Below are 23,583 nucleotides of genomic sequence, written 5' to 3' on the forward strand. Positions count from 1 at the left end.
TATGTTTCTGGCGGAGCTGTGAGTCCAAAAGGTGTCAGTGAACAATCTGACGAGCCTTCTCGGCTGTGCTAACAGCGCGGCGAGCATATGCTGTGGACAGGTCAGCAGTATTGGGTACAATCCTGTCGAACAGCAATATCGTGTCTCTTCCATACAAAAGGTAAAAGGGAGAATATCCAGCAGTGTCGTGGCGTGAGCTATTGTATGCGGAAGTGACAAAGGGTAGTGCAATGTCCCAGTCGAGAAGATCAGTCGACACGTACATGGCAAGCATGTCAGTGAGCGTACGATTCAAACGTTCTGTGAGGCCATTCGTTTGAGGATGACAGGCCATCATAAGCTTGTGCTAAGTTGCACAAGAACAAAGTAGGTCGTCAATTACATTTGATAAAAAGTAGTGACCGCGGTCAGTGACCGGTTGACAAGGAGCGCCGTGATGTAAAATGACGTCTTGGATCGAAAATTCAGCGGCATCTGTAGCACAGCTTCTTGGAAGAGGTCTCGTAATGGCGAAACGGGTCGAATAATCTGTATCAACGGCGACCCACCTGTTACCGTTAGTAGAAAGAGGGAAAGCGCCAAGTAGGTCAAGGCCGACATGATATAAAGGCATGGCAGGTATGTCGGTCGGTTGAAGGAACCCAGCGGGTTGTACAGCTGGTCTTTTGCGGTGTTGGCACGACTCGCAAGAAGCAACATAACATTGTACGGAACGGCAAAGGCCAGGCCAGAAAAAGCGTCGGCGGACGTTCTAGCAACACCAAGGTGGCCAGCCCTTGGTACATCATGTAGTTACTGAAGTATGGTTGAGCGCAGATAAGTGGGTACTACGAGTAGTAGTTCCTGTTCCATGGGGTGCATGTTGCAGCGGTATAGGATGCCGTCTATGACAACGAACATATGAAGCGAACTGTCTGTAGAGCCAGTATTCAGGCGGTCGATTAAATCTCGTAGGGAGGCGTCACACCGTTGCTTGCATTTCACGCTGCTGAAAGTGGAGAGTGAAGAAACACAGATGAACGCGTCGTCCGTTACGAGATATGGAGTGTCAACGGGGTACTGAGAGAGGCAGTCGGCGTCTTGGTGTAAACGGACGAACTTGTTAACCACTGCATATGTGAATTCCTGGAGGCGCAGAGCCAAACAAGCAAGGTGCCCTGTTGGATCTTTTAGAGCTCAAAGCCAGCATAGAGCATGACGGTTAGTGGTAACGGTGAAAGGCCAGCCATATAAATAGGGGCAGAATTTACTAACTGCCCATACAGTGCCACGCACTTGGACTCAGTAATAGAGTAATTGTGTTCAGCAGAAGAAAGGAGCCAGCTGGAATGCGCAAGAACTTGATCATGACCGGAATGACGCTGTGCTAACACAGCGCCAATACCGTAGCCACTATCATCAGTGCGGACCTCGGTTGGGGACCTCGATTGGAACGGACGGGTCGAAGTGGGCAAGAATCGATGGCGGGGTTTTCCCCATCTCATAACTGTGTTATGAGCTGGGGAAAAGCCGTGGCTTGATCAGGACCCCACTCAAATGGCATATCTTTCTTCAGAAGATCAGTGAGGGAGCGTGCGACCTCTGCGAGTTTTCTGACGAATCATCTGAAATATGAGCATAGGCCAACAAAACTTCGAACGTCCTTGGCACAAGTCGGTATGGGAAAATCGAGGACAGCGCGAACTTTGTCTGGATCTGGGCGGATGCCGGATGAGTCAATGAGATGCCCTAGAATAGTAACTTGGCGATGCCCAAAACAGCATTTCGAAGAATTAAGTTAGAGCCTAACCTCACGAAATACTGATAGAATGGAGGAAAGTCGCTCGAGGCAACACTCAAGGTTTGGGGCAAACACAATCACGTCATGCAGATAACACAGGCAGATAGACCATTTAAAGCTGCGCAAAAGCGTGTCCATCATTCGCTCGAATGTGGCCGGCGCATTTCACAAGTCGAACGGCATTACCTTAAATTGGTAAAGACCATCAGGCATTACAAAGGCGGTATTCTCACGGTTGAGGTTGTCCACGCAATTTGCCAGTGACCAGAGAGTTAGTCTATCAAAGAAAAATAGGTTGCACCATGAAAGCCATTCAGGGCATCATCGATATGAGGAAGCGGGTAGACATTCTTTTTGGTGACCTTGTTTAAATGCTGATAGTCCACGCAGAAATGCCAGGCATTGTCTTTCTTTTTAACTAACACTACAGGGTACGCCCAGGGACTCGGAGAGGGCTCTATGATGCCTTTTGTGAGCATCTTATTGACCTCCTGTTGGATAACTTGGCGCTCCGATGGTGACACTCGATAGGGACGCCTGTGAATTGGAGCTGCATCGCCGGTATCTATGCAGTGTTTGACTTGCAAGATTTGATAAGGGCCTACCGTAAAAGTCAAATATGTCCGAATAGGTCGTGAGATCACTGAGGTCTTTTATTTGAGACAGCAACAGGTCTGAGGCAATCATCTTGGTTACATTGTTGTGCAGTGTAGATGTGGCTGCGCCGGTGCTATGCATGTTTGGTGGTATGACTGCGGCCAGTTCATGGGACACTGGTGAGATCTGGCACTCGTGCGACAGTGATAGAGTGGTGAAAACAATAGAGTGATGAGCCTTGCGGTAGGACTCGAGGGCTGAGTCCGAGGTTCAGAAGAGGAAGGCAGGTCTTGTTCGCTGTAACAGTTAAAACAGTGTACGGAGAGGAAATGTTGCGGGCCAGTAAAACACCGGGAGAGGGAGAGACCACGTAATCCCCATCCGGCACACTGTGATATGGTTCAACAGTGGCACATGTTAGGGCTTGTGGTGGGAGGCAAACAAACTCAGCACACGAAAGCTTGTTCTGGACCATCTTCGACGCGATGGGGGCCGCAGGCAAGTCAAGTTGCACGACGCTGGCTGAGCAGTCAATTACAGCAGAGTGGTCTGACGAAAAATCGAGTCCGAGGATGACATCATGAGGACAATGAGCGAGAACATGAAACAGAACGGACGTATGGTGGTCGGCGAACCTCACACGTGCGGTGCACATTCCGTGCACAGCCGGAGTCGCTCCCTTAGCGACATGTACAAACAGGGACTTGGGTGGCGTAAGGACCTTATTTAATCGTGCACGGAGGTCAGAGCTCAGAATTGAAATATGTGCACCGGTGTCAATGAGGGCAGTAACAGGAAGGCCATCTACATCGAGCAGGTTCTGGTCCATAGTCATTGTCAGCAGAGGGTTTTCAGGTCGGGAGTCCAATGCAGCGTAACCTCTGCGAGCTGCATTGCTTAGTTTTCCGAGGAAGGGCGTCCAGTATGGCGGGGCGACGAATAGCGACAGTGCTGAGGTGACCTGGAGCGACGGTCATGCAGGAACGGTGAACGGCTGTAATGGCAGACTGATGTCGCAGGAGCACCATTGTATGGTTCATCGTTACGAGCGCCATACTGCAGGGGCCGGTGGTTGTTGTCACGTCGATAGCCAGAAAACGACCGAGGTGGATAGGTGCGAGAACGACAGTAGCGGGAGATGTGTCCTACATTATGGCAATGAAAACACAACGGCCTGTCGTCCTGCGTTCTCCACTGAGTAGGATCACGATAGCGGCGGAATCTTTCCGGTGCAGGAGAAGGCGTTATGGTACTGACTCGAAGGTTCTTTCAACGAACATGCAGGCTGCAGTCCTACGTTTGCCAGCTCCTCCCTCACAACTCGCTAGATCAATGAGATCGTTGGTCTATCATCAGATGGGCGGTCAGAAAGGATGGTGGAGACGCTGCCTCAATTTCTCGACGCACAATGTGAACTACACTCTCGTTGGTATGTGGTTGACTGCATGGCAACTGAAGGTCTTCGCAAGATGAAGTAGCGCCCGTGTTCGGAAGTTGCAAGAAATTCTTCGTGACTCGGCGACTCTTCAGCTCTTCGAATCGGCGGCACTCTTTGATAATGTCGACAATCCTTAGACATGAGTAAGTTGAAAGCGTCATCCGCGATGCCTTTGAGCAAATGGCTTACTTTATCATGCTCGGTCATGTTGGGGTCGACACAACGACAAAGGGCGAGAACGTCAAGAATGTAGGTCACATAGGATTCGGTTGTAGTTTGTGCCCGACAAGAGAGTTCTTTAGAAGTGGCCCATTGGCGTCCCGCGGCTTTACCAAATAGATCACGAAGCTTCTGTTTGCCAGCATACCATCTGGTTATGTCAGCTTTATGAGCCTCGAACAACGAGCCTGCTATTCCACAGAGATAGAAGCCAACGTTGGCGAGCATCATCGTAGGATCCCACCGATACACCGCTGCACACCGCTCAAACTTCGAAATCCAGTCGTCAACGTCAACGTGGTCAGTGCTGCAGAAGTTTCCAGGGTCGCACCATTGCGTCAATACGACCGGCTGTACAGGCTGTGCCGAAGTCGCAGCTGAAACAAGAGCGGCAGAATTGGTTTCCGTTAACATGGTCAGGCAGTCCAGAACACGTCCGCTGCGAAGTTACATCTTGCGTCGTACCCGGCACCATTACCAAAATGATGCGAATGTATTTGCTACTTTAGAGTAGAAAAATAGACCAGCAGTCAAGATGACAGTTGTTGTGTATATTTTTTAGCACCAAACACGTCGTCGTCCTCTTTTTCGCACCACCCTGCATAGAGATAGCCGCAACTAGATGCAACCCCGCAAAAATATATTTTACTGATTCTGATTTGAATATACACCATCAATATTCTTTAATAAGTAATGTAGATTATTTAAAAAAAAAAGAAACCAAGATTAACTCACAATAACAGGGTGGAGGTCTACGCCATACATGTCCAGCCACTTGACCTTGTCAAGGAAATTCATTTCAGCAACTGCTGGTACTTGGCCTCTGCCACAAATCAAGAGGCATAAAAATGATTTCTTACACTCAAAATCAGTAAAGGGACGAGCTAGAAAAGTGATTGCATCATACATTAAAGTCTTGTTTTATTGTACAGTAAGAACTTGCTACTGTGTTGTAGTATTGCAAATTACATCTTCATATAAAATATGAAATGTTGGCTGATATAAAATTATATGAAATATGAAATATTGGAACTGATATCAGGCTTGTTTATCCAAGGCATTGAAAGGAATGAAAGCTGCTACATTTGCAGCATTACACTGTATGCTGTTTTACCAAACATTCCATAATTGAATAGTAAAGCTGTTGCACTGCCATGCCACGAATTTCAAATTATCTCAAATCAATTCCAAATTTTAACCTCAACACGAAGAAAACTTGTATTTTTTTTAATAAACGATCGCTCATGCTGAAATACACCATAAGTACTGGTGACAAAGTAAAATCTTCCAAATGTGTCAGTATGAGAGATTATACCCTTCATTATCTATTAGTTCACGTTAAGAAAGAATGCCACTCTATTTCAGACAAAAAATTTTGACCAAAGTTTGTTTGGGCAGCACTGACCACCGATTGAGTGCTTTTGTATTAGCTATAGTTAAAATACATAAACAGTTGTGTCTGGCCACAATTCGATTAGTCATTATTCCCCAGCCTCCACCGTGGCTTCCTTCATCACCTACAGTGGCCAACAGCATTACAGGGCATTATTCTTATTTGGACGATTTAGATTTTGAAGGTGACTTCCGGGAATCTCCTGTAGCTTATATGATGTGCACAAACACAACCTAGTAAACCTAGTAGGTTGTGCACCAATGTGTGGCAACATTTTGGACAGGCACGTTATACAGTACAAACATTTGGCATGACTCATGACTCCTTGATCTAAATGTCTGACCTCCTTACTTCCTCATCTATCTTTATGAAGTTATACTAAAAAAAAACATTCCAAACTAGTCGAAAGCAATAAAATAAACGAATTTGTGGGCAATTTGATTACTCTTTCAAAGAGTATCTTTCAAAAAATTTAGCATAGCTTGCACAAGAGGCACACTGCTAAAGAGACGGCAAAACTGATAGCCACCTATTTAGTCCTGGCTTTTGCTGTTTTGCTAGGCTTTGACAATTTTCTCTTTCATTCATTCTCTATTTCTTTTTTTGTTCTCTCTTCCTTCTGCTTTTTGTCTTTTTTTCCTCTGTTTATTTCTATTTATTTGTTGCACTCCTTTTCTCCCTCTTAGAATTAATTTCTCCTTCCTGATCTCTCTATCTTTCTTCCTTTTTTATTTCTTTTTCTCTATCTCTATTTTACACTAGCTTCGTCCCTCTTTCTATTCTTTTCTCGCTCTTTCTGTGCTATGCCTTACTATATCCCCCTTTCCCTCCTTCTCACCATCACATCTCTCCTCTTCCTGCTCACTTGTCTTTCTCACTCCCTCTCTATACTATATTATACAAATCTATGCTATGCTGTGCTTGTGTGCCTAGATAGCCCATCAATGAAGAAAAAAGAAACTGAAAAAAAAAAACTTGCTAGCCCAGTGGTTATTACCCTTGCCTAGAAATTGAGGATACACAAGTTCAAATCCCACCTCAAGGAAATTTTTTTTCTTTTTTTGGGCAGAAACTTTCTTTCTTCTCTTACATTATTTCCTCTCTCTCTCTCTCTGTAATTATTATCCCACCCATCAGGATTATTACAGGCCATACCGCAGCAGTGCGTAGTGGGATTTGCCCTAATTCTGTGGCACATACCCATTGATGGTAAAAGCTGTCTAATAGGCTGCACAAATAATGGCTAGCTTAAACAGCTTTACTGTTGGAAGCACGCTGTGCAAGCTCGCTTGCATGTTGCACGGAGGCGCTCATCTCATATTACAGAAGTGCATTGGTACTGTCTATGTACAGCATCGCTTTTCTTTTTATAAATTGCGGTACACTTACCTCAGCCCTTTGTGCAACTCAGCAACCTTTTCTTCTAGTTCTGGTGTCTGGTTTACCAGAAAGCGAAGTTCTGAGGCATAACCAGGCTGATGACGTCTCGGATCGTAGTCACCAAGCTCGGCTGTAGAATAAACAAAGTACAAGCAACATTGTATGCATCAGAAATTTGAAATGAGAAGGTGGCATTTCAGTATTATGCACGCTTTTCTCCTTCAGTGCGATGCTGCTCAATATTCATATTTTGTCATTAGTGTCTTTATCTGGTCTTGCCTGGTCATTAACAAGTGGTATTTTACTGCAACTAATATAGCCCAGGCTATCTTCATTATGTATGACTGTTTGGTAAGTTTCTGAGAGTGCATAGTTTTATTCAATGGCAAAACCCAAGCCTGCATTTCATCTCCATATAAATGTGACCACCATGGCCAAGATCAGACTCATCACCTCGAGCTCAGCAGCACAATGCCATAACTCCTGTTCTCTAACTAAAAAGCTATGGTAACATGTGTGTCAGTGAAATGCAAACAAGCACCAAATTTATTAATTTTATTACCTAATTTCAACACACCCTGCAGCACTAAAAAATTATAGCAGGGAGTGGGAAGAATAGAGCAAACACAACTAGAAACACAAAGTACTTTGTGTGAATACAGTAAACTCTCATGAAACAGAACCTGAAGGGACCAGGAAAATATGTTCCATTTAGCAGGAGTTCTGTTTATTTAGGGATAAATGAGTGTGCAAAACACAAGTATGAAACCAATCACACCAGAGCTAGTTCAAGTTGTTGTGTTTAAGCAGCAACGTCATTTAATTTAACAGATTTTCGTTTACTGAGAGTCTATTGCACAAAGAAAGAAATATGTTTTTCTGTCCAGATATAATATATAAATGCTTTGTTGAAGTAAAAAAGTAGCAAAGATTGAATGCTTTTTCGTAATAAAGAAACTTGAGCTAACTGTACAAAAACAAACAATGACAGAATAATAGGCAGTATTGCCCCATGTCTAAATTCTATCATTTCTTGAATAGAAAATTTTTTCTGCATGCTGGAAGTTGTCAAGTGGTGTCTATAGGGAGAATTATAACAAATTTTTTAGCCCACTTCATAATTGAATATTTGCAGAAGAAATTGAACTATGCTGTCGCTATGCAACAAGAGTCACTGTCAGCAAAAAGCCTTGGCTAGCACACGCAAGTGGCCTGCCCTTGCATTCTCAAGTTTGCCAGAGCCTAGGGCGAAAGCTACATTGATGAGCATAACTTTTTCATCTCTTTGCAGCGAATTTCCTGTGATAGGAGTGGGCTCTGAGCAGTAAATATAGAGCAGAAGCTAAAGATGTTTTATGTCACTGACTTTGTCTTGAAGTGCAGTTTTCACATGAAGAGCACGCACTTTTATGTTTGAAAGTTAAGGCCCTTAAATGATAGGGCCTCCAACTCTCAATGACAGGGATAGCCTAATAGGGAGTCCTTCGAATGGATTATTTTTGCTACTTTTCTTGTCACATATAATGTGAATGTGTTTGGGATAAGTGTTCAAGGTTGCTATTTAGGATAACAGTCTGAAACCACATTGATTCCATTAAGATAAATGGGTGGTGATAGAATAGGCTCATTGTTATATCACACAGCTTCCGTGCCTCTTGTTTTTTTTGTTGTTGTTTTTTTCCCTTTAGTTAAAATAGTACTTGTCGCATATGTGACTTCTCAAAGTGCAACCCCTGACATGCAAACATTATTAAAGTATGCAAAATTCGCAGCACACCAAGATGTCATCTTAAACGTTACTGGTAGAAACCAATATGGGCCACAAAAACAGAAGTTTGTCTCACACTGTATGGCCAGAGCAAAAAGTTCAGCAGCCAAGTCAAAGTTTATGGGCAGCCGACCATGGTAGATGTCTTGCTTCACTTGCAGAAAGTACTGATACCTGCAATAAAAACAGATTTCTCTATGGAGTGTTAAACAATAGAACCCAAGATGCTAACCAAAAATGTAGCTTATCACTAATATGTTTTTTTTTTTCCTGAGGCGACAAAAAAATCTTATTAAAACAGAGCGTCGCTGGAGCCGCTTTAAGAAGCATACTTGTCTTCCTCAAAACAAGTCTGCTCGTTGATATGGCTCCAACAACACCTCCTGTTCCAAAGACATTTCATCGCATCAAGACTCCATGCATCTTCCCCTGAACTTCTATTTTCATCTGTAAAGACTAGAAGAACTAAAATCTAAGGTGATGAACCTGAGAAACAGGGCCGCCGCACAAGGAGCTATGCTCTCACCCATGTTATTCAATTTAGCAATGACCAGGGTCGTGAGAAAATTGGAGCAGATAGAAGGTGTACACTTTGCAATATACGCCGACGATATAACCATATGGAGCGCCAATGGCAACACAGGTCAAACGGAGACTAGACTACAGGAGAGTATAGACATCATGAAAAGCACTCTCAGTGAAATGGGGCTAAATTGCTTGGAGGCAACGTCACAACTTTTGGTCTTAAAATATCAAGGTAGGGATAGAAGATCCAAGGGCTATGCCCCAGGTGAGGAACCCAAGATTATCTTGCACTGTCACGATAGATCCGCGATCAAGCACGTCGAAAAAAATTAATGTTTTAGGCTTCCACTTTGAAGCTGGAGGAAGCGACCTTAATGCCATTCAGCCAAAAAAACTGACCAAGTCTTCAAGCTACTAAGAAGAATCACCAACCCACAGAGGGGTCTTGGTGAGGACAGCGCTCTAAGGCTAATACATTCCTTCGCTCTCTCTCACTTCACCCACATAGCAGGTCTGCTCCTATGATTGCAGGCCGAGCTCAACAAGCTCAACACCATTATTAGAAAGCTGGTCAAAGCTGCTCTAGGTATACCCAACAGTGCCTCGACTGAGAAGCTCATAAGCCTATGTGTGCACAATACCATGGAAGAGATGGCCGAAGCGTAACAAATGGCGAAGCAGGAAAGACTCACGAGGACACGGGAGAGTAGGCTGATACACAAAGTGATCGAGTCAGTCCCCAATAGATGGAGAAACCCGCAGGAAGCCGAGATAGAAGTGAGAGGAGCTTAGTCAGTCCCCAATAGATGGAAGAACCCGCAGGAAGCCGAGATAGAAGTGAGCAGAGCTTAGAGGCGTCGTCAGGACCACTATCCTTCCAAGAAACATGCACCCTGAACACAATGATAGCAAGCGAAAATTGACAGCGAAAGCTTTATTGAAAGAAATTGAACAGGTAGGACAACAGGCGGCTCTAGTAGACACAGCTCGGGAGAAAGGCAAAGATTCCTACACGGTAGTGGTAGTCAGACAGAGAGAGAGAGGTATGAGACGCCCTGACTATACTCTCTAAGAACTCCGCGGTGGTGGAGCAAGCCGCAAATGCTTTAGCTATGGGGAGCAGAAAATGGTCACACTTTTATAGTGACTCCAAAGGAGCAATTGCGAGCTTTGACAAGGGCTATGTCACTGGTACTGCATTTAAACTTATGTACAAAGTCAATAATACCGATACTGAAATCTGACGGTTTCCTGCGCATATGGGACAAGTGGACGAAGCTCGGGTCAACCTCAACGAGGTGACGAATGACCTGGCACGAGGACTCGCTTGCGATGCCGGTCAGACCCGAGCCGACGCCCACTACCATTCTGAGGATCATAACGATCATTTGATCCCGTGCAACGATATCGCAAAATACAGTAAAAGCTCATTAATTCAAACTCGGTTATTTAGAAATCCGCTTATTTCAAAATATTTCCGCAGCCCCGCATTTCGCAATTTAAGATTGAGCGGATTTTTGAAGTGCCGGTCAGCAGCAGTCCGGTTAATTCGAAAACTTTGGGTGCCATGTGCCAGTTCCCGACTTCGTCGCGAATTCGCGGAAATTACGGCCCTTAATAGCCACAAGGCAATGCAACGTAGCAATACGAATGAGTGGCAGCTGAAGCACCCTAGTTTCGATACTTCCAGCGTGCAAAAAAAAAAAAGAACGGTCTCGTGGTCAACCAAAATGCACGCATGCGGAAAACAAGACGTGCTTCTCTGCAGCACAGCAATGACGTGCGGGCAGCGAATTGCGTGTTTCTTGCAACGTCAGCGGGTCATGATTTACCCATTCTTTTTGGATTATAAAAAAAGATAGTACAGTTTGGCGAAATTCGCGATGTATGCGAACCTTCGATTGCCGGTTGCCTTTGCACTGCTGGCAGAGTTCTTGCCGCAACGTCTACCTCGAGTACTAAGTTCGAAAGTTTCAATGATCATTTTTTCCAGCTAAAACACATCGCAAATTTCGTCATACTGGCCATTAAGAAATTTCTTACTTCACCAAAAACAATGCGCGAATGGTCGCATCAGGACGTGCTGACGCAGCGAGAAGCAGGCGACATGCTGCCCGCGTGTCACTACTGTGTTGCAGTGAAGATGTCTTGTTTTCCGCGAGGCCCGCCGTTCTTCCTTGCTTGCTGCAAATTAATACCAAGTATTGCAGGAAAATATAACCCTTGGAGCTGAAAACTAGCCGCCACAGCAAACGACAAGCTCATGATTACTAAGAATAATTCCAAGTTCCTTGCACGGCCGCTCGATCCAGATCGAGCGGCCGTGTTCCTTCATCCAACTTTTTGTTTGTTCAGTTAATTCGGAAACCCATCTAATTCAGAGAAGTCTCGCGGTCCCAGTGACTTCGAGTTAACGAGGTTTTTACTATTATTTGGGTCGTAGACCGTTCTTACCACGCCACACGTAAAGTTGAACAGGGCTCAGGCAGTCACGCTACGTTTACTGCAAACCGGCACTTATACTCGGTACTTTCTAAATTAAATTCACCCTGAAAGTGAAATTTAAGAAGAGTGTGACGCGTCCGATGGCATCATTGGAATAAGAAACATGCTGGCGGGCTGTCCCGCGACTGTCGCCGACCCCGAAGAAAAGCGGCTTTATTGGCAGAAGATGGTGCAATCAAGATCAGTTACGGGCAGTTCAGAAGGTTCACAATGACGCCACAAGGCTCGGCCTAACGGTATGGACGCGCGGCCCACCTCGGTCTGAAGAGACTGGGCTTCAGGACACTAATAAAGTTTTGTGAATGAATGAATCTCTGTTATACTATCATCCTCGTTCGTTCTAAAGCCCTTAAAGTTTTTTTTCCTTTTGCCTAAGTGCCAACAACTGCCTCTTTTGCCGGCTCTCTCTAACGCGCAGCCGGTGTCTGCCGCCATGTTCTTTCACGGCCGGACTGGTAAGGCTTGCGGCCGTTCTGAACGCTCGCGCACCTATCCAGTTCAGCCGTGGTCCTTCCTAATTTAGAAGATCTACAAAGCCACGTTTTAAGTACAGTATCCATGAACCTTTCAGCGGACAATGTGCAAACGCGAGGCGCATTTCTCTTCCCGCTAATTCCCTCATCATTATTGAGCGGGAAACGCGTATCCCATTCTTTCACCAGGGGCTGGAAAAGCATTCGGAGGAACATATGGCTACAAGAAGCGGTCCTTGCCCAATGAGATTCGCCGGCGGCACGCGCGCTTCGATAGATGTCGCTATAACTTAAAAAAAAAAAGTCACAGCTTTGCCACCAAGTCGAAGCAATGAACGCGATAGCAACACGGACGAATGGCAGATCGAAACGTGCGCCACGTTTCTCACGCACAAATTACGCACGAAAAGTACTCACAGGTGCTGATGCAAGCGAATAAGCGTCTCATTTGTTACTTCGCTGTGTCTGAAAAGCGCGCGCTTTTCGCAAACGGAAACTGCAATGATTGCAGTGATCTTTGCGCGTCCGGTAACTACAGCAGAATCGTTCCAGGTAAAGCCCGAGGGCAGCCAAGACATGCGATCCTTCCCTCCTCGACACCGCCAGATAAGGGCGCGCGAGAGAGCGTCGCTCCCCTTCTCTATAAGCCGGGCAAAGTACGCGTATGAGATTAAAGCGGGCGGCGCCGCGCGCTCATTGCGCCACCTTGCTGGTAATGCTGAAAACACAATTCCCACCGAGATGCTCGTGAGCAGTGGTAAGTGGTAGATATAAAATACCTTGCCGTTTGAATGGTGAAGGACGTGCTTCATGGTGGCTCAGTGGTTAACGCCTCGCTTTCACGACGCAGAGGTCCCACGTTGGATTCCGCACGCCGGAGTGTTTTTGTGGGTTTCTTTCTTACATTTTCATATATATAGATATATATACATTCGGCGGCCACATCCAGCCGAGAGTGTCCATATAATTGCTATCGCAATAAAAACTAGAAGAGAAAAAAGCCTACGGACTTCTGTTCGCTCTATCAGCGACGGCGCTCAACGTAGGAACGGGCACCTACGCTCTAAGAGCCCTTCGAAGGTCCAGACCAGGACGACGTAGTCTGCCAAATACTCCTTATCTTCCACAAGACTGAACAGACGTTTCCTTTTCGCCGCACGGCATCTACGAAGAGAAATCTCAACATTACGATTTTTTTTTTTAGAACGAGTCACGAACAACCCGCGAAAAAGTGAGTGCAACATGCGTGAAAAGCAGCAGGGACTCCCGGCGGCGTGGAGGGGAGAGCAGGGAGCTGTAAAGTCGCGTTGCGAGTATTTTTCTCCACACGCAGCGGCAGCGCTCGACACCGCAGCGTCGTTAAAGGCTCAACGTGCAACTCACCTCGTGATCTCCTCGAGCAGCTTGCACGGATCCGGCGCGTAGAACTTGACACCGAAGTAAAATGTGAACGTCTGCGTGCCTGCGACAGGAAGGAAGATATCAGATATCTGCACTTCATCCACCGCGGAAAGTGTGTTCGTTCGTCACAGGCTCGTGCACAAAGAAGCCCTCAATAAAATTTGTCACAGCAGTCCAGGACATTTTTCGTATTTGCTTCGCCTTTGTCCCGATTGACCTGTTGTATCAGTCTATTTAATGTATCTTCAGAATTGAAGCAGGAAAGATAAAAAAGACACTAAAGAGGAATGGCGAATGATTTTAAGGCGATAAGTTATACTCTAAAAACTGTACTTTCATTAATTTCGCCATAATAGTCTTTTTGCAAGAAGGGAACATACCAATAAATGTTGAATTTTAACAATTCTTGTCGAAATATGCACACGGTATGTCACAGATTTCAAGATACTTTACTCGTATTTCAGCTGCCGTGGCTCAACGAAAATTTCTTAAACTTGTTATGCTAAATCTCCGCCCACCTAAGAGGACAATTCACTTCATATATTTCGATTAGGAACTGCGCAGGCCCTAGGAGACGTCATCAACATTTATGACGTCACGGCAATTGGTGCAGGTACTTCAAAGTGACGTCACAATCCGCGTTTTACTCGCTTAGCAAGTGTCTTCTCACGGCAAGCGTGGTGATCACTTTTTGAACACAGTCATGCTAAGCCCGCCGATGGATAGATGCTATGAGCGTCTCCTTTATGACGGGGCGGTGACATGTGTGCCACCAAACTCTATAAGAAAACATAAAAATAAACGTCTACACCCCCTCCCTCTTTTTTTCCAGTAGGCCCATTCTCTGGGCGGCGATTACATGCATCTTACTCGATTAAATGCATTTAACTACAGAAAAACAAAAAACGTAAACTTACAGCCCAGTTCTCCATACCTTATGGCAGCTAGAATATCTTCATTTTCCCCACTATTTATTTTAGATGCGGAGCATCTAATACTCGAGGCTTGTAGTGCGGCGCCGTCCGCAAGCTTCCTCCTCCTTCTTCCACCATATGTGCATCCCTTCCTCCTCTACACACCGCGCGCGCTTCACTCCTCCACCATCTGTGCACCCTTCCTCCTCTACACACCCAAGGAGGATTAAAAAAATTGCTGGAGTGGAAATGATTGCGCAGATGTGAAGCCGTTCCTCTGGCAAGATGGCGGCTGTGGCGGCCATCTTACTAGGGGCATGATAAAGTGTCGCCGTTCAGCGATCGAAAACGAAGCGTTTCCCTCGCACGCCCAACGAGTTTAATGCAACCAACATTTTTGGGGCCTCATAGTGCTCCAAGTGCGTCTTAAAGTCACTAGTTTTCCGTAGTGAGCCTCTAATTGGAGGCAAAGTTATTTGAAGATTCAGTCATCCATATTTGTTTCTGAGTGTTATTTCGTCAGGAACAACCATCCTTTAATATAGTACTACCGTAGTATTTACATAACGTATCAAAGCCACTTGATCTTTAAGCGGGCACTATCAGAAAAGAGCATGTTTCCGCCATCTTGGCAGTGGCAATAGGTGGCTTCACTTCTGCTGGCAAGGCATCGCAGGAGCTTCCACTCCAGCAACTTTTCTTTAATTATCCTTGTACACACCACGTGCGCTTCTCCTCTTCACGAACATTCGCTAGCTGTATAATGTAGCGCGCATGCGCCGTCACGCTTCGAGAACATCGGCAGCTGACGCGCGCGCATGCGCCGTCGCGCTTCGAGAACATCGGCAGCTGACGCGCGCGCATGCGCCGTTGCGCTTCTCCCCCTTCTCGAACATTCGACAGCTGACAGTGCATGCGCCGTCGCGCTGTATATATACTCAAGGTCGGCGCTCGCTCGCTCAGTTGCCGCTCGTCGGTTGGTTTGTACGGCGCGTCGACGTCCAAGGTCGCGGTGAAATGAATTCCAACGAATCCGCAAACACAATGATCGACGTCCCTTCAACCAGCGCCGCCCTTTCGCATACGTGTGTACGTGTTCACTCATTTAACACCTCCTCCTACAATTACGTTAACCAATTTAGCCATCGACCCAAGTAAGTCGCAATTTAACACCCCATTTCACAACCACGTTAACCAATTTAGCCATCGACCCAAGTAAGTCGCACTTTAACACCCCGTTAACCAATTATATGCTCCGCATCCTCCTCAGTGTTCCCCCGAGGGAAGCTGCGGGCAATTTTTTTGTCCTTTTTCCCTAGTTTTGTGCCACGAATACTCTCACCATCTCTTAGTTATTTCTATTGCGGGCGTGCTCATCTTTTCATTGTTGTCTCTAAAACCAAAAGCTTCAAGTCTGCTATAGTGCCCAAACGCAGGCTACACCTATAGGTGTATATCTCCACATTCAATCAGAACATGCCCCGTCGTTTCCATATTTCCCTACAGCAAGCGCATTGTTGTTCTTTACTGAGTCTCGCTTTATAACTGCGCGTTTTAGTATTTCTAAAGTTTGTGACTACGCCTAACTGCGCCTTCCGCGTCAGCGCCCCCATCGGGGAGGTGTGCTCCCCATTCTAGCCGCCCTTACGTTGGTTCGAGCCCATGCGCAAATGTCTTTTATTACTTGATTTTTTTTGTGGGGCGGCTATTGTCAATCATGACTGTGACGGCCATTCTCTTAGCTCATTTCATATACGATTCCACGTCTACACCTTAACGTCGAATGGCCGACGTCACAGTGGACGTCACAGTGGAGACGGGTGGCCAAATGCAAAACAAAAAATATATATGTAGTGAGAGGAAAATTGATAACACAAGTTATGACCGCGATTTATCACTTAGTTGAGTACGTCGGTTGTACTTACCATTGATCCACTGGCCACGACTGATGACAAAATTGAGATATATCAATATAAAAAACATGAACCTCAATCAACACATTCTTACCAAGGGGGAATAATTGCAGTATACTAGCGACAAAGTGCGGTCTCTTAAGCAGCGACTGCTTTCAACACGCGTTATAGTGACGAATTCTGCCCAAGGGTAAATGCTCTGTTGCTGTCTCGAGAACAGGAAACGATGATCCACAATCTAGTTCCACTGTTGAAACTGACCGCAGCAACATGATTTCAAATCGTCACTGAAAGCATCCCGCACACTGCATGCTCCTTGAACGCGTACGCTTCCGCGACACAGAACAAAGCTTGGTGCGCGAGTGCACCAGAGGACGATCAAGGGCGCTTATACGTTGTTTACTTGCGGAAACTATGCCGCTCGAAGACTGCTTCTGAGCTTCCGCCTGAAAAACGACGTGTTGCGTCTACATATCAACTGTAAATAAGGAAGACGTGGCACGACGCAGATGCGCATGACTGACCGTACATGCTGTTCAGAGCTCTGGCACGGTATACAGTATTGCAGTACGAATCGACAACAAAGACGGGAGCCGATAAAGATCACAGCGTGCATGAGTCGTCGGCGCGGCGAGAAATGACGTTTTCGTGAATGTGTGACAACCGTCTGGTACTGCGCTTGTTTTTTTTTTTACCATAGTTGTTGAATTCGGCGCGAAGCATATTAGGGTGTATGTCTGTCGGCTTGTCATGTCGTCACTATATGCCATGTTATCTACTGTCACAAACTAGCGCTCAGAAAAGCGCGCGCCGCCGAATTCTGGAGATGGTGACGATACCAGGCGCCAGAGAAACGCGTCAAGGTCAACGCTAAACAAGAAAACAAGCGTCCAAACAAACAAGCATCCAACAAACAAGCTCCGGGCGCGCCATCTCCCCCCCCCCCCCCGGAAGCGTAGTTTCGCCGACCAACCTCCTCACATCGTCCGCCGAGCAAGCCCTCGAAAGATCTCGAAGGAAAGGGGCGTGGTGACGCAGAGTTGCGTCACGTGTCGCAGACGGCTCTCGAAACGTCTTGCTCTTTCCCCAGCCTTGGCTGTGCGTGTCTGTTCCAGGATTTTCTGGAATCTATCGCGAAAGGTATTTAAGCGAGCTGCGGAGAAGGGAAATCAGGAGAAGAAGGAAAGTTTGCGCCCGTGTGCGTAGGGTCTTTCCACCGTGTCGGCGAAAGCTTTTGTCCTCAGTGACAAAGCAGGAGACGAAGACAGTTAACGCCAGTGTGCGTAGGTAGGAGACGAAGCTTACGCCAGTGTGCGTAGATAGGAGATGAAGGAAGTTTTGCGCAAGTATGCGTAGGGTTTTCCCACCTAGTTTGGGTGAAGGCTTTTGTCAGTGACAAAACGGGTAATAAAGAGGGTTCCCGCCTGAAGGGTGAAGGCTGGTGCTACCAGCAGAAGAACCGCCAGTGAGCGAAGACGCGTCCTGCAATCGCAACGCGTGGGAAGCCGACCTGTTTCCGGTGAAGTTTGGTGCTTGGAGTGCGGACATTTGAAGACGAGGTTTCCTGGAAGAGAAACTTCGGGGGCAGCGGATCGACAACAGCGCTGGACTTTGTGTGAGTCGTTCCTAGGAAAGAAACCTGCACACTTTGTTCCAAAGACTTTGGACTGAATACGTTTTCGAACTCTTTAGTCTTTAAGTGTCTTGGTTGTTTGATGCATGTGGTTGCATTGTAGCGCGTATTGTTGTTTGTGTCCGTTGTTTCGAGTGTAGCTGAGGATATTGGGTAGTAAATTGTTCGATTGGTGAAATATTGTACTGAATTATTGCCGAGTGTGCATGTTTGTGTATCGTTTGATCTGCCATACTTGAGAATATAATTTTGTTTTGCTTATCAACTCTCGGCTCTGACTCGTTCTTTGGACCACAGCCGGCGTCCACTGGCGCGCCGAATAGGACCACTTCTAAATTGCCCGCGCTTTCGTGGTGCAGTTCGGGGGGCCGATACTTCGGCTCTTGGAATCAGCCCGGCGAACGCATCCCTAATTAACGGGACCTGTGATATCTACGGCCCACCATAAACGGCAAGAGGAAGAGCTGCGTCGTATAGGGAGGAAGACTACCAATGGCGGCTTGGCGACCTCGTCGTCTCATGTCCTCACGATGTGCTATGTAGTCACGGTGAATCATAGGGTCGCACAGCATCAGGAAAACGGTTGTGCGCCACAGAAATTAGTCAAATCTCACTACTCGCCACACGTACACTAAATGGGAAGCCGTACACAAATTAACCCAACAAAAAGCTGACGACGTCGTGGTCGTCAGCGGGATTTTCTCTTAAGGTGGGGGAACGCGAACCACCGTTGCATCGCGGCTGGGGAAGGGTGAGAGCACTGCTGTGACTTGGGCGAGGGCAAGTGCTGGTGAGACTTGAGCAAGTGCCCTTTTTGCATCCCCCTGCCGCCGTCCATGCACGATGTTAGTGCAGCTGAGACACCCTTCCCTACATTCCGCAGGGAACTTAAACCGGGCATGTAGAAAAGAACAAGAGGAGCCTTATAGCTGCATGTCGACGCAGTTTTCTGACGACGTCAGTGGTGCCGTAACACCATTCCCTACACGTCCGGTTTCATGGCTTGGCAACACTAGTGCACTAAAGAAATTCCTCTCAAAACATTGCCTGCTTCGCTCTTCCCCAAGTTTCACGTTCGTGGAGATGAAACACCCTTCTTATACATGCTTCATTCGTCCTTAGATTCCTTTTTAGGGACGAAGCTCCTTAGGCCGTGGGTCGTTCCCTCCTCCGTAAGTAGTCACTTCTAGTTTATGACTTGCTCAATAGATAGCATTGTGTATATATCTCCTTGAGAATAATACAACTAGATCGCGTTAGCGGTTTTCACAGCATATCCACGGAGTGTACGATGATGAGTGGGGCGAAGCGTCCTTCCGCCCATCCGTGTGTCCAACCGTCCGTGCGTCCGCCCGTCCGTTCGCCCTTCCATCCATCCGGCCGCGCTTCCGTCCGTGCTTCCGTTCGTCCGTCCGTGCATATGTCTGTCCGTCCATGCCTCCGTCTGTTCGTTCATTCTTGCTTCCGTCCATCCGTCCGTGTCCGTCCATCCGGACGCACGGGCGGATGGACACGCGGACAGAGGCACGGATGGACTGAAGGACGAACGCATGGACAGAAGTAGGAACGAACGGGCGGACTGATGGGCACACGGACAGACGGATGGACGCTTCGCCCCACTCATCATCATTTACTCCGTGGATATGCCGTGATTGTTTTTCGTCTTTTTAACTGTGAACCAAGGCAAGTGAAAGATTCCCAACTGCCTGAACCCTTTTAACAATTCTTCGAAATTACGAGACCACATCGCAGTGAAAGCAATGGGTGGAGACGCTTGCTCAGTGGTGAAATTTCCTTCCAGCATTTTGGAGCAGCCACTGGAGCAGGCAATATCTGCTTTTGGAGCAGCTACCTCAGTGTTTGGAGCACGTACGAGCTATTCATGATGCACGGAGGAGGAAAATTTAGGTACACATGTAGTTTAGCGTTCCCTCAGTTTCATGCGCATAGCCAGATATGTTTTTTCGGGGGGAGGGGGGAGCACCTCTCTTATTTATGAAGGGGCATCTCTCTTGAAATGGTCATTTTTCACTTTCTATACCAGGCGAAAAAAAAATCGGGGGGGGGGGGGCATGGGCCTGGTATGCTACCACCTGGCTACGCCTCTGCTCAGTTTAATCATCCACACAGGAGCACCAAGCCTACAATGTAAGCACAAACAAATAAACAAGAGCAGTATTACATACAGAAGCGGTGACATAAAACAACGAAGAATAATGCGCCAATAAGCTAGCTGCAGAATGAGGTTCATAGAATGACATAGAGAGAGGGGGCGCTAAGCCAGTCCCATACATTGACATAGAAGGAGCGGGCGAGAGGGGGCGCTAGGCCAGCCCCATGCGTTGCCATAGGTAGAGAGTGCGAGAGGAGGGCGCAAAGCCAGCCCCCATACATTGACATGAAAAGGAGGGGGCGCTGCGACGAACCTTCGACCCCCCCCCCACCTGCTCACGCCTATGCAACCACACACACGCGCGCACACACACACTCACACTCAAAGCTTGTTACAGTAAAACCTCGTTACTACGTACATACGCGCCGAAAACGCGGCTAATTGAAAACTAAACTTACTATGCACTATAACCATCAAGTACCAATTCGCATCTCTTCACGGGCGCCATCGCCACTAAAGAAAGAATAAGTGCATTCCCACAGAAAATATTGCCTAAAGTTCCCATCACAAGGTCGTTCCTTTCTGTTTGCCAAATTTCAGAAATGGCTGGCATTCTCGCACGGCCGTCCGATGGCACATGGTGGCGACACCAAAGAGCTTTTCGAGATTACTGCGGAGTTCGGGATGCACAGCCGACGCAGCGACTGGAATAGCGACGAAACGGACATAAGCGGCTGGCCGCGATAAAAGTGCACAGCGATCTGCTAAAACTGTTGTTGCAATATATACGATCGCAGGGAGCCGACCGTCTACTGGCTAGTTGCGTGCAACGCTTCTCCTATACCTCGCATACGCACCATGCCGAGCCACTTGCACCCACTCCGCTTCAGACGGTGCACATCTACGGCGAGAAGGCGATTGCGTTAACGCGAGCTTTCTGCGAGCGATGCTATAGCGGTCCTGACCAACGTTACTATGGTAACGTTGGTCCTGGCAGCCGACGGAGGCGCGTTTGGGTTGTCGCCTTATGAAATATGGCTATATATAACAATACGGCTATATATAACAATATGGCTATGTGCAATATGGCTATATATAACAGCGCTACGCTTGTCGTCACGGTGCCCGCGATCCCCAACCACCAAATACGCAACAGCGAGCTGCCTTCGTTTCTGCAAAGCGATTTGATTGATATGTGGGGTTTAACGTCCCAAAACCACCATATGATTATGAGAGACGCCGTAGTGGAGGGCTCCGGAAATTTCGACCACCTGGGGTTCTTTAACGTGCACCCAAATCTGAGCACACGGGCCTACAACATTTCCGCCTCCATCGGAAATGCAGCCGCCGCAGCCAGGATTCAATCCCGCGACCTGCGGGTCAGCAGCCGAGTACCTTGGCCACTAGACCACCGCGGCGGGGCTTCTGCAAAGCGATGCACGCTGAACACGATCTCGTACAACGATCGAGGCAGCAGCGATCGGTGCGCCTGCGTGCTCAGGCAGTAGCCGGCTATTAAATACGTGCAGTAGGTCTCAAACGGTGCTACGCTACACACGTAGGCTTTCTGACGGCGATAATATACTGGCGCGATTTTCGGTGGTCATCACGTCGCCCTCGTTCTTTGCCCAATGGTTACCAGGAAAGGCACCTCCCCAATCACGCGAATGTCCCAATAATTGATCGGCCGATTCCGCGCTTCCACAACAGCGCAACTGTACGCAAATGCAGCAGCGCAAATGAACGAGATGGCGACCATCACGTAACATCCGCTCACGATGTGTACTGAGTACCAACGTTACTAGATTCTTCTGAGAATCTAGTAACGTTGCTGTGTACTTGGCTGTCTATAACAACGGAGAGTCGCGCGCGGAACAGCACGAGCGACATCTGCAGTCGATAATACGCCACATCTGAGCATGCGCGGCGCCAATGATGTGCCTGTTCTGCAGTTTCCACCCGTCTTTATCTCCGCGGCCGCGATGGCTACTTTGGCCTTCGAAGCGCTGTCAATATTAAAAAAATCGAAATAAAACAACAACAAAAAAGAAATATTCTCACTTCGTGATATCGCATCACAGTGACAACGGTTTTACCTCGTCTTTCTTTCTTTTTTTTTTTCGCGAAATCACTCAGAGCGCTTCCGACGGCCACAGCGGTTGTTGCACCCGAGCGATTAACAGGGGCCACAATTGCGAGGCAGGCACATCACTGGCGCCGCGCATGCTCAGATGTGGCGTATATGCGACTGCAGATGTCGCCCGTGCTGTTTCGCACACGACGCTCCGTCGTTATAGACAGCCGCGTTGAGCACTGTACATTAATTAATTTCGGTTCTGAAACCACCTTGCGGCGAGGCAATGGCACAAATTAGACAAAAAGACCATTTTGGAGCAGTATATATGGCGCAGCAATTTCCAGTTAGCGCAGGTTGGCGCAAATGGCGCAGGTTTGCCACCACTGCTAGCTGGTTACGCATCACAGACATTTCCGCCGACAGAAAAGGTGGCTGTGATAGCGAAGAATGAAGTGAAATGAGAATCAAGATTCTCGGGGTTGGTCTATGTGACCGTACAACTGATGATCCGTGAGCTCCTGATGATCTTGAACGCACAGCGGTGGCATATAGCACTGATGCATTCTGTAGCGACCGATTTTGGCAGCACGAGCAGACGTCTATACGATACTGCTAAATATTTTACAGCCCACGGTTGAATCAACCACTCGGGCAGCCACGATGGTCCTTTCAACGGAAAAACGAAAGACATTGAAGTCATCGCCGCTGCCACAGCGACAATTACGGCTTACGCAATTCTAGTACAAATCACCAAAGCGGCACGCCCACCGAGAACAAGTCTAAGATTTTACACTACATTTTACAGGTTTATGGTTATCTTTTTAAGTTTATATTTCGCTGTCAACCGCCGCTGCTAGACTGCGAAGCGTTGGTGCGTTGTTGAAGTGGGCAAGTGCAGTGATATATGGTCAATTAAAAACATTAGCGCAGCGCAGCTTGGAACAACTAAAGCCTCGCTTCATAACAAAATAAAAACCTTTTTGGAGAAGTTACCAAGAAAGCATTCGCAAACGCAAATATTTTTCTCTATAAGCCGAAGCAGTTGTATACCACAAAATCGATTTATGCGAAAATACATGCACGTTTACCAAAAATAATATACCATAAGATGAACTTAAGTTACTGCTCTTCTGTTTTTCTGCGGATATTAAGCCCTCAGTTTGTTTCGTTTCATGACCTCAGACCACCTAACATTTTCCCGGGATCCACTTCACATTATTTGTAAATGAATGAGACTCTCCACGATGCCATATATAGTTACGGTACTGGAAGTACAAGTAGTAAGCTTTCCGTGCATTCTGCTTATTATACAGAAGAACCATTCTGATGACGTTCGTGCTTTGAGGGCATCCTACAGACTTTCGCTGTGAGGTGAAGTGTCTGCTGTTTTGCTTTATAGAAGGAATCGCTATAGGATCCTGACTCATAGGCGGCTGATTTTGTGTCCCAAAGCA

The 23,583-nt window shown here is 47.0% G+C and overlaps 2 protein-coding genes across 2 annotated transcripts in view; both read right to left on the reverse strand.

Moving 5' to 3' along the window:
- The window catches only part of LOC142814169 (uncharacterized), a 578,033-nt gene that overhangs the window by 126,365 nt on the left and 428,085 nt on the right, over positions 1-23,583 (reverse strand). The window lies entirely within an intron of this gene.
- LOC119185603 (band 4.1-like protein 4) overlaps positions 1-23,583 on the reverse strand; it is a 68,124-nt gene that overhangs the window by 21,511 nt on the left and 23,030 nt on the right. The window contains exons 4-7 of the mRNA XM_075891969.1: positions 13,462-13,540; positions 8,652-8,749; positions 6,817-6,937; positions 4,770-4,857 (exon numbers count right to left, since the gene is read on the reverse strand). Of these exons, the coding sequence (XP_075748084.1) occupies positions 4,770-4,857; positions 6,817-6,937; positions 8,652-8,749; positions 13,462-13,540 (386 nt within the window). The remainder of the gene's footprint in view (positions 1-4,769; positions 4,858-6,816; positions 6,938-8,651; positions 8,750-13,461; positions 13,541-23,583) is intronic.

This window comes from Rhipicephalus microplus, chromosome 1 (genome assembly GCF_043290135.1).
Source record: "Rhipicephalus microplus isolate Deutch F79 chromosome 1, USDA_Rmic, whole genome shotgun sequence".
Classification (NCBI taxonomy): domain Eukaryota; kingdom Metazoa; phylum Arthropoda; class Arachnida; order Ixodida; family Ixodidae; genus Rhipicephalus; species Rhipicephalus microplus.